At 49.7% G+C, this 16,164-nt stretch overlaps 1 protein-coding gene across 6 annotated transcripts in view; it reads left to right on the top strand.

The window, feature by feature from the left end:
* Positions 1–16,164, top strand: part of AGAP1 (ArfGAP with GTPase domain, ankyrin repeat and PH domain 1) — a 510,942-nt gene that overhangs the window by 237,689 nt on the left and 257,089 nt on the right. For all 6 annotated transcript variants that reach the window (XM_072961887.1, XM_072961884.1, XM_072961886.1 and 3 more), the window contains exons 7-8: positions 8,966–9,093; positions 10,257–10,412. In XM_072961887.1, coding sequence (XP_072817988.1) covers positions 8,966–9,093; positions 10,257–10,412 — 284 coding nt within the window. The remainder of the gene's footprint in view (positions 1–8,965; positions 9,094–10,256; positions 10,413–16,164) is intronic.

Here is a 16,164-nt window from a genome sequence, read left to right on the forward strand (position 1 = left end):
TCCAGCAAATTAACAACCCTAATAGGTAATTGCGACATAAATGAAGATAAATTTGTTTTAATACAACGAGATAAAAAGAATACAGACAAGAACTGAATCTCAGATGAAGAATTCAGCCTCCATTGCTTCCTGGAAAACTGGAAAGCTTCAGGAGAAGAAACTAAAGCGCCTTTGGCTTTTTAACCACGGCCCATCTTGGACTGGAGGATTTTTTTTTTTTAATGTAGTTGAAATGTCATATTTTGTGCTCAGGTACAGGTCAGGTAAGCCATCGAAGGATTTCCCCCACTAAACCCTTTTTCCTAAAGACGTGCTTGGGCACAGGGGTCCTTGGCAGAACCTGTCCTTAGCTTTTCACTGACAAGGAACCAAAGGGCAAATGCATGGAAGAGCTTTTCCTTCTCATACACCCCTAAATTAATTTTATGACCTGTTTCTTCCTAAATAATATTTACTGTAACTAGGAAACTGTTCTGATAGTTTGTTTTGTTGAAACTCGGAAGTGATCAGGCCAGGCCTGTTTTTAGGATGATAAAATGTGTCCGTACGGAGGACGTTTTGGAAGGGGACAAGGGGACCTCAGAGAGAACAGTTGGGCAATTTTAAGGTAGTGGCAAAAAAAGACGAAAGCCTGGCTGGAGCGGGATGGTGAGTTTCTCCCTGCCGGTCACCGTGCTGGCGGCGAGATCTAGCACATCCGGAACAGGAGCAGGCCGTCTTTCTGAAGGAGGTCAGCATTCTCGGGTTTTAGGAACTGACCTAGGATGGGCTACGTGCCCAGATCTGCTCTGAAAGTTTGTAAACTGTGGGGATTTTGCTAAAACGCCAGCACTGAGCTTGCATCTCCTTTGAAGAGCTCCTCTTGGAAGCTTTGAATCATCATTGATGCATAATCAGCCTGGAACTCGTACCCTTTTGAGAATAGTAACCACGTGTAAGGGAAGAGTAACAGCCCAAGATATGAGTCTCTCCGTGCTTCCCTGAGCTGTGAAAGCCGGGCTCAGTGTCCACTGCAGCCCCGTCCCAGCGCCCGTTCCCCCGCCCCATGCCAGCAACACCCGCCACACACACACGCGCACTCACTCACACACAGATTCACCCTCACACACACACATACTCTCACACTGTCTCCCCTGTCCAGATGGAGATGACCCTCATCTTCCAAACCAGACCAGGTGTCCTTCCAAAGCGTGGTCCTATCACTTGTCCACGAGTCATTCTGACGGCTTCCTGTGGCCTTAAGGATACATTCCACACGTGTCGCCTTCTTTGCATCCTGGATCCTTAAAAATGTGTTTCCTGTTGCCTTTATAAACTTCTCCCCCTGCCTTCTCTTAACGTTCTCACCCCGTCTTCACTGGTGATTCATCTGTGCGTTCGTTTAGCCGGTTGGCAGGTGCTGGTTGAGTGTCAGGCACGCTTCGGCCATAGGAGGGCGAGTAGAGCATCCTGTCTTGCGCCTTCAGCTCGTCTGGAGGTCCGTGGAGTTGTCTCCTTGTCGTGGAACATGAGCTGACTGTATTTTCCAGTTGGTCGCACAGTTTGGCAGGATATCCACAAGTAGGGAGCCCAGGCAGGCTTGTGGATCCCTGTGGCTCACCAGTGAGCATTGAGCATCACCCAAGCCAAGAGACCTCGAAGGATGCACTCTGCTCGCTCCCCTCCCCTTGCTCTTTGTCATTTCACTAGCTTTTTTTTTTTTTTTTTTGCATAACTTCCTCTGTACCCAAACTTAGATAATATAAAAACAAATCTAGGAAATGGGCAGAGGGTTACCAACAACACAGAGTACACCCCCTTTAACATTTATTAACTTGCAGATTTGAGAAAAACTCCACTTCAGATTTTGTCTCATTCCTAAGTCACAAATTCAGAACTACATAGATGATTTGGTAATTAATTTCTACTTAATTAATAAGATAGTTTAATGATCACTCAACTGTGATTTAAAGCTGAGTTGAGACATTAGGGGGCCTTTTATTTGTTACTGGGAAATTTACAGTCCCTCGTGGTTTTCATTATTTCTGGGGGTTCGCTGGGTGAACCCTCCATGGTTCTAATGGAAGAGCCTGTCAGTGCAGCGTGCAGTCACGTTTGGGTAGGACCAAAGATAGAGATAAACATGCCATGAGCCCCCAGTGTCAAACTGTGCTCCTAAAATATTTTTGTGGAGTAAAATTAAGAGTCTCACAGTAGCTGATTTTTGTACAGGCACCTGTTATAAAAATTACAAAAAATTTTAGTAGATTTATCATTCATACTTAAATACCCACCTAACGTTGCTTGCTCAGAATTGTTCCCCCCACCCACACCCATATTGGCCTCAGTGGGCTGTAAGCCCCTTTTCCCAGTACGTGAAGAGCCATCATCTTCCTCCTCAGATTCAGCTCGGTTCACACCAGGTCCCATGTGGCACTGAGTTGTGGCTCTCCAGTGTCAGCCAAGTTTACCTGCTCCCACGTCAGCATCCTTAGCTACAGCCCCCACTTCTCCCCACCCCACCGAGCCGCCTGCCCCCAGCATAGCCCGAGTACGTGGGGCTCAGCTCTGCTCGTCCCAGAACAGGCTGCTCTGCTCAGACAGTGACGCTCACGCTGCGGAAGTTGACAAGCATACGGGACGTCACACTGTGGGACGTGAAAAAGCAGCCTGTTACGAACCCAGCTGATTAGTTAAATCTCTCCATACTCAGTGGATTGGGGAGAGGGAGGGAGGTCCAAGGGCAGCCAGTTTGTTGCCTGAGCAAGAAGCTTCTCCTCCCTGGGACCCGTACAGGAAGAGGGTCTGGTGTAGGATCCGAGTAAACAATGAGTGAAGCAAGGATGGGGGGAGACGGGCCACCCAGCGGAGTGCTTTAGCGATGAAGCATCGGTGCTGCTGATGCGGGATGCAAAGGACGTGGGCCTGGCCTGGGAGCTCCGTGGGGCTGAGACCAGCTCCCACGTCTCTTCCCCGGCCTCTTTCTCTCCCTCTGCTGGGCTCACAGGTGGCACCGCAGACATCCCTGTTGACTGACTAATCACTGAAACCAGAGAAGACTGGTTGCTGATTACACTTACTCGCATTCATTGGACTGTGCCCAAAACGTCATAATCGTTCATGAAATGTTAAGAAAGCTTAATTTACGTGCTTAATTGTGGAAGTTACAGATGCCAGGTGGCACCATGCAAGAGGAGGGTCAGAGCCGGCCCTGTCCGGGGGGGCGGGGCTCGCCCTGTAAGCAGAGGGCAGGAGGAGGCCAGGACCTGACGTGAACTATCCCATGGGATTGTCACAGAGTGGCTTACTGCTCAGTTCCTGTGTGCTGAGCGCTAGGGATTCAGGGATGACAGCAGAGTGGCAGCCCCTCCCCGTGGCCCTGGCTGTGCATGGGTGTGTGTGCATGTGTGTGTGCGTGTGCAGATGTGCCCGCGGTGGACAGGGGTCAGCCAAGGCCTGGGGGACGTGTGGAGCTGGTCACACTAGGGCCCGTGTGTATTTGGGGGCACAGGGTCTCCACGGAGGAATTTGGTGGTTAGAGAGGAAGGCTTCCCTCGGAGAGGTGGTTCTCCAGGTGTGGGTCTGAGAAGAGGAGGCAGGTTCTGAGCCAGGGTGGCAGCTTGTTACAGGATTCAGGGAGCACAGCGCCTTGTGGCAACTGTGGTGGGTTCTGTCTGGCTTGGAAGTGGGGCAGTGAGTCCGGGGCCGGCAGTGAGGCTGGAGGGTGGCAGTTTGGGGTTTGGAAGGGATTCTGGTCCTCCCCAGGGTTCTGAGCCAATTTAGGAATAAGACCCCAGAAGGTCAGATTATTGCTTTTTATCGGTAAAGCTGTGCTGGGAAATGAAGCTTACCGTGGCTCCCCCTGCGGAAACCAGAATCAGACTTGCCTGCCTGGCTTCGGGCAGTGTGGGAGCCCACACCTGCCCCTGGCGCTCTGGGCTCGCGGCCCCAGACTGGAGGGGTTGTGAACGGACAGCTTGTCCCAAGTTCACAGTCACGTAAGTCACTTCTCAGGGGGCCAGGCCTTCACAGGAGGGCTCGTGAAGAGGCCAGGAGTGTTCGGGCCGTGGGAGTCTGGCTCTGTGGGAGGAAACAGCAGGAGTGGAGAATCCGCCACCCCCCACCACCCCGAGCGTGGGAGCCCCATTTGGCACGGGATTTCAGTTCTGACATCTGTGTGGTGTTGGGAGCAGTTGAAGAACTGTTAGCAGAGCAGCGTCCGCAAGTCACCCTCCAAAGGTCTCACCTGCAGTGTGTTCTTCGGCTTCGGTGGAGGGGACGGTGGAGGAGTCAGCTTTGGAAGCTTTTTCAGAAAACAGCTGTGGGAGGTTGAGGTTTGGATCAAGGCAGTGGTGGTGAAGATGACTTTAAGAGAAATTCTGGTGGTAGAACCCATGTGTTACGTCTCCTCCATCCCTGCCCCGGGATATGCATGCAGTTTGAGCGTCCAGGTGGAGCAGGAGCAAGGTCCAGGCGGGGCCACGTGGACCGTGGAGTTGGTAGTCAGACACAGAGTTCCAGAAGCAGGAAGCGCACCAAGCAAGGCTGCGTAGACTTGGAGACGTTGGCAGGGAGGTAGCGGGGCCACAGAAGGAAGCTGGGGGCACCCACATTGAAAGAGCCAGAGGAAGAGGCTGAGAAGGGGGTTCCAGCCAGGGGAGGAAACCCGGGAAGTTGGCATCGTGGAAGGAGGGATGTTCAGGGGAGGAGGAACCATCCGTGGTGCTGACGGCTGCCCTGAGGTCAAGCAGGATGCAACCTGCCTCTAGCTGGTCACCAGTGACCTTGGTGATGGCTGGTTCAGCCAAGGGTATGGAGGCGGAAGACAGGCCGAAGTGGTCAGGAGAACAGGGGAGGGGGCGTCTAGGGAGTACACCTGCTTTAGAAGGCTGACTGCAGAAACAGGGCCTGGCTGGCAGTTTGGTCTCAGATCTGTTACCCTAATCAAACTGAGAGACTGTGGGGAACGTGAGGGACAGGGCAAAGGGAGACACAGGTGCTGTCCTGGAAGCGCGGGAGTCGGGTGGGGATGCTTCCTTGCGGGGCGGGGCGGGGCGGGGCAGCCATGTGATGAGCCGCTGTGGAGCCAGATGGACGGGGTCAGAATCCCTGCTCTGCCACTGGTCCCTGCTCAGCCTCGGCCTCCTCATCTGTCCAATGGAGGAACCCAGAGGATTCGATTAGTTAGCAGGTGGGAAGCTCAGGCTGCTGGCCCTTCGTTCAGATGCAAGCAACAAAAATGAGGGGGGGGGAGGGAGGAAGATGCTACTTAGTTACCTGGTACCAGGCTGGCCGGATCCCCCCCCCCACCGTGCAACTAGACTCATTCTTTCTTCTCCTTTAATGTGAATGTTTTGCAAATCAGAGTGGAAGCAGAAATAGGGCATGAGGCCAGGGCTTAATGAGGTCCTGTGTGGGAGCCATCAGACTCTTATTTTGACACACTGATCAAAGGGTGCCGCGTGTCGCCTCTCCAACAGAAAATTAAAAGCTTGTGCAGAGAGTAAAGGTGTAACTTACTTTTCTTCTTGCTTACGTTCTTTAATAAACAACTTCTTTTTAATTGAAGAATAGAAATGCATCTGTGGAAGTTTACTTATGGGTATGGCTGAAAAAAGTGATCTCAAGTCACCACCCAGGTCAAGAAGGGGCCACTGCCAGCCGCGGGGGGCCTCTCGTGCCCCCCCCCAGGCACAGGCAATTTGCTTGCTTGGTTTTGAAGTTTCTGCAGTGTACTTACAGATGTGGTTGAAGGGGCTCGTTGGGGTGTCTTTTATCTGTTACCCAAATACAATTTTTAAATTGTGGAGGAAGTGACATTTAAAATGTATTTATTTGTCTATTTATTTACTTATTTTTACTTACACGTGTGTAAAAAGTTTTTCCCTGCAGTTTTATCGAGATAGAATTGATGGTCTGCGTGAGTCTGAGGTGCGCAGCGAGGCGATATGTCTTGGGTGCCTCACGAGATGATTATCCCAGTAAGTTCAGTGAACATCCCTCATCTCATGTAGACACAAAGTTAAAGAAATAGAAAAGTATTTTTTTTCTTATGGTGAGAACTCTCAGGGTTTACTCTCAACAACTTTCCTATATAACATACAACAGCATTAATTATATTTATCACATTGTACGTTCCATTCCTAGGAAGTGACTTTTAAAACCACTCTAGACATTAGTACTGAAATATCAGGAAGTTAATGAAATCGATGAGTATCTGGGAAAAGAGCAGACCTTTTCAGTTTGTGTCAATGACAGCATTTCACACGTCGGCTTAGCTCCGGTGGCAACTTGATGGGCAAGTGTCACCAGAATTGGGAAAACAGCACACCCTGCTGATAAAGATTCCAGGTTCTTTTAAGTCAGCTCAAGAGACTGTGCTTCTGTTCCGTTCACTCATTCATTACATGTGTTTACGTAAAATATGTCACGTATCCCTTCGTGGAATGACGAAAGGCAGACAAAGGCTCAGTGGTGATAAAAACTGCCCAGACAGTGTAGCCTGGGGTGTAAGTAACATTCCTGTTCTAAGTCAGCTGACATTGAAGGGTTCTGACTGTCATGAGCCGTCGCGATTCCCGTTACAAGAGGACAGTGCCTTCCTCCCCCAGGCTTTCCGTTTCCCTTGAGCTGTGTCGTGGGGGGGGGGGGCTCACCCACGCGCACGGACCAGCCCAGCTCCCTGGCCCACAGAGGTCTGCCTTTTCCCCGCGGAGGAGGAGGTGACCCAACCTTACGAAACAGCCACTTTACCTCCGTTTCCTCTTGACTGTTCTTGCTTCTTAATTAAGTCACACACTCCCATTGTGCTTCAGTAAGTGTCCCCTACTTTTGTGGGTTGTACGGTGGTTCCAAGGCAATCTGTGTGTTTTAGAACAAAATATTTGTAATTCACTTCCTTTCTTCCACTTCTGCATAGACGTAAAAATTCTGGGAAAATAGATCAAATAGGGTTAAAAGCTATAGTAAAGTTTAAAAATATGCTACCAGTTATTAGAAGCTGTGAGTTCACTTCTTTGTAATAAATGAGGCAAAACAATAATTAAGTGGACGGAAGAACTTCAGTGCGTAATGTGGGGCTCCTGTGTGTACAGCCTGGTCTGTCGTCTGGGGGAAGAAGCTCTGGTGGAAAAATGTTCTCCTTGCCAGTGAACTTGCCCTTTCTAGCCTCTGTGTAGGAAGGAGGGAGCATTCATTTGCATTTGGAGTTTCATAAAATGAGGATTTCAGTAACACATTTGACTTGTCTTAGAAAGTTTCTCAGCTCTTCCCTTAGAGTAGAAAACACAGAAAATGTCTACGAAGTTCTCCCAACAGCTTCAGCCTGTTTAACTCTAACGTTTGTGCTTTTTCTGTGAGATTAAAGATGAAAGATGAAGTAACTCTGAGGCCATGAGTAGAGTGAAAATGCATTAGAGTTAATGGTCAAAAAAAAACCTTTGCTCTTGTTCCCCCAAAAAAGTAAATTGGAAATCACCCAAATAATCATGATTTTAGGTTAATTTATTTCTGGTCTTGGAATTTCCATTCACCTGTGTGACACATGTTTTATGGCTGTTGGAATCTGATCTTAAATTTTATTTTTGAGCTCACATAATGATTTTTAAAATATTCTAATGCACTTCTTCAAAGACCACGGATCAATACGCCAATGGTTTTGAAATGACAGAGTGTTGCGATATTCCTCTGTAATTTAAACGTGATTAGCTGATGAAGGTTATGATCAATATGCTGCAGGGAGATAAATTAATTGATACCGTCCTTTCAGGATGGTAAGAGGCTGATTGGAGGTGGGATGTAACTAATGAAGCTGCTGCTTCATCTCTGTGAGCCATTTTTTATACATTGCATCTTCACTTAATCATATTTATACTATCATTCATTTACATGAAAGCCGTAAGCTGTGGACAAACCAGCTCCTTCTTAAAACTGTATCCATTTGGAAAAGAAATTATCTGTGGACACTGTGTGCTCGCCTAGATGATAACCTATTGCTGGGGACAGTGGTGTGCTCGTCTGCAAGGGATCTTTAAAAACAGCAACTATCTGGGCAAAGACAAGGATTGCATATCATTGAACTTAATTACAGCTCGTCCCCAAGGACGCACATCTATGCAGACAAAAGCTGTAGTTGTTCCCCTGCAGTGACACCTACTGGTGCAGGAAGAGCTTTCTAACCGTTGACTTCCTTTCCAGTTAAATCCAACATGCTTGATCAGCGAGCCTATTTGCCGAGAGAAGTCATGGCTGGTTGAATTTAGACTTGTATTGATTAAGATAAACTCCCAACGTGTATAGCAATATATCGAAATTTTTAAAAAAGTCTTTGATATAATTACATGCCCTTGAATATAATTCTTTGCAGTAGCTGGTAGAGTTCAGAGTAGTTCTTTAGGCTCTGCAAAAAATAGATTTTTGATTTTCAAGGAAGTCGGGTTAAATTACCCTGATTTATTTAGGATTATTATTGCTGCAGGTAATTGGGGGATAAAAGTCCTGTTATTAGAATAGTTCAGACAAGATAGGTGTGTATTTTTCTGTTTCACATGCAAGGCTTCCCAGGTGGTCTGTGCAGGGCTGCCAAGCTGAAGGCCTGGCCCCTTTATCTGGCATCCCACAAAGTGGGCTTCCATCCCTAAGATCACTGCCAGGGCTACACACAGCGTGCGTGGCTTCACATAGCGAGAAGGAACGTGAGGAAGGATGGCCAAGGTCAGCTCCCGCAAGGGGGTTTCCTGGGTGCTGCCAGGTGGCCTTCCCACAGCCAGCCCGGTGCCCAGAGCTTGCTTGCGTGTCCTTCTTTAGCTGGGGTGCGGGGATGGACCAGAGGCAGCCCCAGGAGATGGCGTATCTGTTCTGGTCGTCATGTGCCCAGATGAAAATCAGGGTAAAGTGAACGGCAGGGACGACCCCCGGGGCCTCTGCCGCAGTCTCTGGATTTGGAAATCAGCCTCACAGAGATGCCGTTTGTCCCCCTGTCTCCTAGTTGCCCAGAAGATTGTTGCCACTAGGAAGAAGCAGCAGCTGTCCATAGGGCCCTGCAAGTCGCTCCCCAGCTCCCCGAGCCACTCGTCTGTCTGCTCGGCCCAGGTGTCCGCGGTGCACATCAGCCAGGTATGCCGGGCGCGTGGGAGGCGGGGCTGGGGGGCAGGACTGAGCCCTGAGTGTTCTCAGCCAGCTCCAAGGTGGATTGGTTTTCTTTTCAACTTTGTAAATAACAGCATGTTGGTAATTGACTTAACATCTCCTTCACTAACCGCTGTGGCCAAGCGGCTTTTATGGGCATCACTCTTTACCATTCCCCGTCCTCAAGCTGCCTGTGTTAGGAGGCATGCTGGCTGGAGCGGGGCTGCGGGGTGTGCGCCGCGGTCTCTGCTGCTGGTTTAAGTCACCCCGTGTTGGGCCTCGTTCTTGTCCGCTTGTGGGTTGAGCAGCTGTGGGGACATCTCAGTGGCTAACCCCACTCTGCACTTCAATGAGGTAGCGGCCCTCACTTACGACTGACTACCTTCTCCCTCCGGCCCTGCAGAAACTAGTGTCTTTCCATTGCAGCATTTCTCTAAATTATTTACTTGGAAGCAAACAAAAACTGTCATTGTCACTTTGAAGAACTGCACCAAAAGCCCATTAGGGACGTGCTGGCGTTGTTTCGCCTGCACTCATGTCTGCAGTTGACACCTCTTGGGCAGGTAGGGGTTGAACTGGCGCTTTCTAAAAGGATGAGTAAGAAGGTTTAGTGTTTTCCGCTAGCTGCTTGCGGAGTCAGGAAGTGCGCTCACAGTGGGGCTTGGGAGGGTGCAGCCAGGGATGGTAACTTCTCCACTGCGGGCAAAGGTGGAATCTTGAAGTATCTTCCTCAAAACACTCGCGTTTCCAAGATGCCATTTTCAAAATGGGAGCCGTGGTTATACGAGGCAAAATCGCGCCGTCTCTGCGTCTGATCTCGGGCTCTGAAGGGACGGTGGAAACCACCTAGTTCATCCAACTCTTTCCTTTTCCAGAGGAGACAGAAAAGTAATGGCATTTTAACTCTCCATTTTTTTTAAGTTAATGATAAAGACTTCTCTTTCTTAAGTCACTTTTCTTAAGTCAAAACGGCTCTGAGCTGACGAGTCTGTTCTAGAATGAAACCGTGCGTGCTCGGTGCCGAGGCCCCCGGCAAGCAGGGGGGCTGGTCCCACCTGCCGGGCGCCCTCCCCGCTGTGTCTTGCCGACCCGGGGCGAGGCTCCTGGAGCATGTGGTTCACAGAAGCTCGGCTTTCGCTCCATCGTTACAGACAAGTAACGGAGGTGGGAGTTTGAGCGACTATTCCTCCTCCGTCCCGTCGACGCCCAGCACCAGCCAGAAGGAGCTGCGCATCGACGTGCCGCCCACGGCCAACACGCCCACGCCCGTCCGGAAGCAGTCCAAGCGCCGGTCCAACCTCTTCACCGTGAGTGTCCCCGGGGAGGTGGGGTTGCGTGTGATTCCGGAGGATTCCAGCTGGTCCTCATCTGGCCTCCGGGTGGTTCCGTGATGGTTGTAGCACCCAAACCAGACTACCGAGAGGGGCGCTGAGTTCCGTGGAAGGCTGAGAGAACGATGGCAGGCTCGGGTGTGGATGGGGAGGACACCGGGGAGGTCTCTGTTGCAGGGAGTCCTGAAACGTGTGTCAGAAACGAAGAATGCAGGGTTTGTAGAAAGGTAGCTGTTGCCCTGTGACTTTCTTGGTCTCAGGCTAAAGACGTGAGGAGGTGACAGGACTCTGCCAGGATTCCCACACGTGTGTTTCCAGCCTTTCAGGTGCGATGTGTAAGTCAGATCGATCCACCGACCCCGTTCTCCGCAGGGGTGTTTAGACTCTGACATCAGGCTGTCGGTCCACTTGGACTCCTCTTTAGAACCATCTGCAGAGCGTTTTCAAACTCACCGTCAGCTCTCAGGGCTCAGGTTTATGAACTCAGAATCTGTGGGTGGGGCCTAGGCGTGTGAGGTTGTTAAAAGCCCCCTGGCGGTGGGGATGCAGAGAAGCCCTGAGCTACAGAGGACACCAAAGTGCTGCTACTGTCCCTTCCCCTGCACACAGCAGACATTACCAGTCAATCACGGAGGGCTCTGCAGCCGAGCCCAGAACTCCGAGCACAGAATCCAGGCAGGCTGCCATGTGACTGCGGTCATTCGACTCAAGAAGAGTGTTTTCCCTTCCAGGACTAGGTTGTGTGTTACTAGTATGTGCTCTCAAACCAGTGGTTCTCAGCCAGGTGGTTTTGCTCCCCAGGGGCCATTTGACAGTTCCTGGAGAAAGTTTGAGTTGTCTCAGCTGGGGGCAGGGATGGGCATGGTCCTGTTGACGTCTCCTCAGGGTGACAGCCATGGAGCTGCTCAACGTTCTGCAGCGCCCAGGTCGGCCCCCTTCCCCAGCGAAGACATTTCCAGCCTCTGGGGTCAGGGGCCCTGCTTTAAACCACTCAACTTCTCCTCTCGGTTGGTTGATGATTGCTGACTTGGATACAAAGTTCAGTATTTCCTGTCCTGAACTGAAGGAGGCCTCTGCAGGGGTGTCCAGGAATCTGTCATCTGGGCCTCTGCCCTTATTTGGAGATGACATTATTTTTTAAAAAAATTTTTTCTCTCTTTTTAAATTTCATTATTTCTGGATGTGTAGTTGATTTACAGTGTTAGTTTCAGGTGTACAGCAAAGCGATTCAGTTATACAGATACATTCATATATATCTGTTTCCGAATTCTTTTCCATTATAGGTTACTGTGAGAAATTGAATACAGTTCCCTGTGCTGTACAGCAGGTTGGGAGTGGCGTTCTTGATGGTGTACATGGCTGCCGGGTGTGAAAGAGCCCCCAGCCCTTTCCCACCAGCTCCGTGGCGGTCACTGGGCAGTCGTTACCACCGAGGGCTGCTGCCGGCAGCGCACACCCCCTCCTCCCAGCTCTCCCCTTCCCTTTGCTCACTGCCCTGGGCCATGTGCGTTCTGGCAGGTGCTGCTGCTGGAAGGCCAGCGTGGGTCAGACAGGCTCAGACCCTGGCCTCCACTTACCTTGGCCAAGTCTCCTAACCTCTCCGAGCTGTAAGCAAAAGTCATTGCGGTGAGGCTGCTGGGAAGAGTCCCTGCAGGGCCAAAGCGTCTTTGTGGCCTTGCTTTCGTTTTTAATCTCACCACCACTGACGTTACGGAATGATTGATGTTAATGCTTTAGCTGAAGTAGTTTAGGGCGGTGTGATTGGGAGGGAGTATTTAGGTTTCTGCAAAATGCAGGTGAGTATCTGAGACGCTTAAATTTGTGCACAAACAAGATGCTTGACCGTGAAGTTTTGTCAGCATGCCAAGAGTAAGGGCCGTCACCTACACAGCGCTTCCTGGCTTATCAAGCCCTGTGACACTTCTGTACGCCCAGGTGGGGTCTTCCCGTTCAGAAGCTGTCACCTCACAGAATGGGCAGCGCCCTGACTCACGGCTCAGCGGATTGAGAAACTCATGGTCGAAGATGCGGAGAGGGTGGGCCGCGTGTGGGACACAGCACAGCGGGCGCCTGGGGGCTCTGGAGCGCGGACCAGGGGTGCTTCTGTATCGTTGCCGCTCCCTTGAGGGCGTGGCGGGAAGAGGGACACCCACGCCTTCTAAGGCACATGTTTACTGGCCATTGGCTTTGGTTTCTATTCAAGGCAAAGGATGAGAAGCCAGGAAGTATCTTTTAAAATAGGGCTGTTCCAGCCCATCCCCTCCCTTTATACGGGCAGCTCTGGATTGGAATGGCCTGGAAAATAGTGTCCTGGACTTTGCCCACTGGGTAACTGACCAAGGAGACAAATTTAAGGCAAGGAAGAATCAAATGAACGGCAACTCGAGTGGTAAACGTTTCCTTCCCCTCTGCTGTCTGCGTAGATGGGTTTTGTTCTGTGTCAGGAGTAGATGTTGCCAGAGTCGACCTGCATTCAAGAGGAAATGGTCTGGAGAGCAAGTGGGGCTCTGCCTGCCGCGGGGAGGTGGAGAGCGGAGGGACGGCGCCCTCTGTCTGCTGCTCACATCTCACACACACGCGCACGCCGTGTCCGGGCACCGGCAGCGGCCAGGACCCCGGCTGTCCCGGCCGAGTGGGGCGGTGCTGGAGCCAGTGAAAACTCACCCTTCTGGTGACCGAGAGCCCCATTAATTATGTCATAATTAATGCACCTGGTGATGCAAAGGCCTGCCCGTGAGTCTGTGTGGGCTCGGCGCTTGCTCTCTAAGTGCTGGAAAGAGGTTTGAGTGTAAACCATTCTAGAAATTGAAGCCGGCTGCACAGCCGTTATTTGCAGGAACAGGAATCGGGGTCGTGGATGACGCTAACCTCACAGTGGGCTTGCATCACAGCAATTAAGGAAAAGACAGCTACAGTCCTGGGTATTTGTCATGATGGGGTTTGATGCTGGACAGAACGGTGGTGACGGTGGTGGTGACGGTGGTGACGGTGCCAGTGACGTGGGGTGTTTCAAGCTGAAGCCCTTATAGATGCTCCACTAGATGTCAGCGTCGCCCAGGGAATGAAAAGAGGCAGGTTAATTTGAAATGCAGCCAATTAAGAAACTGCATTCTCCTTCACTACTGGTTTGCACCTATTCTTAAATATGTAAAATCCCACAGACTTTTCATCCCTGGCGATCGTTGGTAGTTACTGACTTAAATCGGCAAAAAGCACATAGGAGGAGGACTGAAGTTTGTGCCCAAGAAGTGCAGTGAATAAAAATGCACGTGGACTGGGACAGTGAGGCCCAGATGAAGGGACATCACTCCTATTTATTAGCTGCTCATAAAGAGGCCAGAGTTAATTAAGTAGGACACATGCCGTTTCCAATACCGAGCTTGTAAGTCGTATAAAGTGACCGTAATGTACCACTCAGGGCTAACGTTCCCAGATGTTTCTGCCTGCATTTATACATGTTTTTAAGCAAGAATAAAGCATATTCATCTTTTCCAAAATAATACGAACTTAAAATCTCTCCTGTCGTAGCAAATTATTTACGTTGGCAGTAGGAATAATACTTTACAAAAAAAAGAAGCTAAGTTATATCTTATTTTGCTTAATTCTTTGGAAAAAAAATCATAGTTTTGAGAAAAGAAGTATTAAAAGGCTATATCCGTTCAATTCCTGGTTCTGTGATATAGAGGCTCTTAGGTGATTGGTTTAGTAGCCCTAATTTACATGCGGCTGGAATGTTTTATTAGGAACTAGTTTCAAACATACAGGAATTAAAAACAACAACAACAGCGTGCGTGTGCTCACCATGCAGCTCACCAGATACGGGCGTTTTTCTGCTGTTACTTCTGCAAGGAATAAACTGGTCAGCGGTGACAGCTGAAGCCCTCCCTGTCCTGGGGTCAGCGTTCCCTTGGATTCCATGTCTGTCATCTGTATCCACGTCTTAAACTTCCTCTAGTCTGTGTCCACAAACTGCGTTGCTTTGCTCTGCCTGTTTTCAAGCTTCATGGTACCGGTGTCACTTTCATGGTGTTTTGAAAAGCTCACCCTGTTTTGCCAACACCTTGAAACAGAGCCAAGCAGACCCAGTAACCAGAGATTGTGAAAAGACATCGCCCAGCACACGGAACTGTGCAAAAATAAGGCAGCAAAATCGATGTATAGATGATTTGTTTGAATGGTGTTTTGTCTCCCGTGGAGGGGACAGCGTGGGTCCTGTCCCGCGACTTGCTCCCCGGTTAAAAGGGGAAAGCAGGTTTCCGTCTGGTAGTGAGCACTCTTGGCAGTGACACTTCTGTCTTTGTAAGCAGGCAACTTACGGGCTGCCCCTTCACGGCTCCTTTTGTCACATGGGGGAAAGGAAAACATGTCTGGAGGAAAGAGGTGGTAATTATATTATCCCAGCTTTTCCTTCCTCTGTTCGTCGTCTGCGGAGGCTGCGTGGTCACTGTTCCGGTGCGCCACCCCCGCCCCGCGGCCCGACCGTCTGTGGTGGGTGTGACGCCCTCCTCTTAGGTGTCTGGCTGTGTGTTGGGCTGGACGCCCTGCACACTCACTCCCGCCCCAGGTAGCAGGCTTCACATCTGAGGCGCTCACACCACCGTCTCACCAGTAGCATCAGGATGTGCTGTGGGCGATGTCGCCTCAGAGTTGGCAGACGCAGCAGGAAACCTGATGGGGGTTCGTAAGAGCTGCAGTGTGTTGTGTCCAGTGGGTTTGTTTTAGTTTAGTTGCTGGATTTCCGTTTTACGGTATGTACCTCAGCTTGTTGTGCCCGGAGTCCCCGTGGGACAGACACAGCAGACCCTCCTGCCTCACAGGTCGCCACTGCTCTGTCCTTGAAACGGTAGCTTTATGGCTCTTTCCGCTAAAGTGTTAAGAGTTGCCGGGAGTTTTCTGTTTCCTTTCGGCGGTGAAGTCGCACCTAAGTTCTGATCTCATTCACCTCGGGGTGTGTGATCCAAGACTGAGGTTTAGTTCACCACCCTGCTTCATGTGGAATCTGGAAGTTCTGCTCTGAGAACAGAGTGATTGTGGGGGCAGATGTGCTGCCTTGAGGAAGATGTTAATTTTTTTTTAATGTTTGTTTTGTTAATTATTCTGGTTAATAGAGAATAATGAAGATGGATTTCCAGATTTAGAAATCTAGAATTCATAAACTTCTAAAGGTACCATCAGTGGCCTCTGGTGATTTAAAACAATTTTAAATGTTACCACCACGAGCTTTGAATCTCATTTTATAAATAGTGAGCTCAAGCTCCAGCTGTCCCATGAGTTGAAATGTGGGGAAAGAGAATTTAGGGCTGTTAATACAGTTCTTACCATAGATTATTAATTACAGAATTAATTAAAGGGAAAAATGAATCCCTAAGTACCTAACTAGAATTCACAACAAGGAATTGATAAATCTCTATTTTCTTCTTAACCCAAACGTTAAATAAACCTCATGTTTTATGTTCTCCTGCAACTTTCTGTTCGGTGCTTGTTTCATTTCCTGTTATTTCGTTCCAGGCTTCTACATCCTAAAGGAAAAAAGTGCACAGTGCCTGGCACTTCGTAGGTGTTCAGTAAATGCTGGTTACTTATAATCCTCGAAGAAGCCTGCTTTCTAACGAGCGTGTGTCCATTGTGGTGTCAGATCTGAGTTTATGTCATGGAAACTTTTATCCCTTAGTCCCCAAGACATCAACCCCCTGTTAATATTAAAAAATAATAATAATAAAACCAGCTG

The sequence above is a fragment of the Vicugna pacos genome, chromosome 5 (assembly GCF_048564905.1).
Source record: "Vicugna pacos chromosome 5, VicPac4, whole genome shotgun sequence".
NCBI classification, from domain to species: domain Eukaryota; kingdom Metazoa; phylum Chordata; class Mammalia; order Artiodactyla; family Camelidae; genus Vicugna; species Vicugna pacos.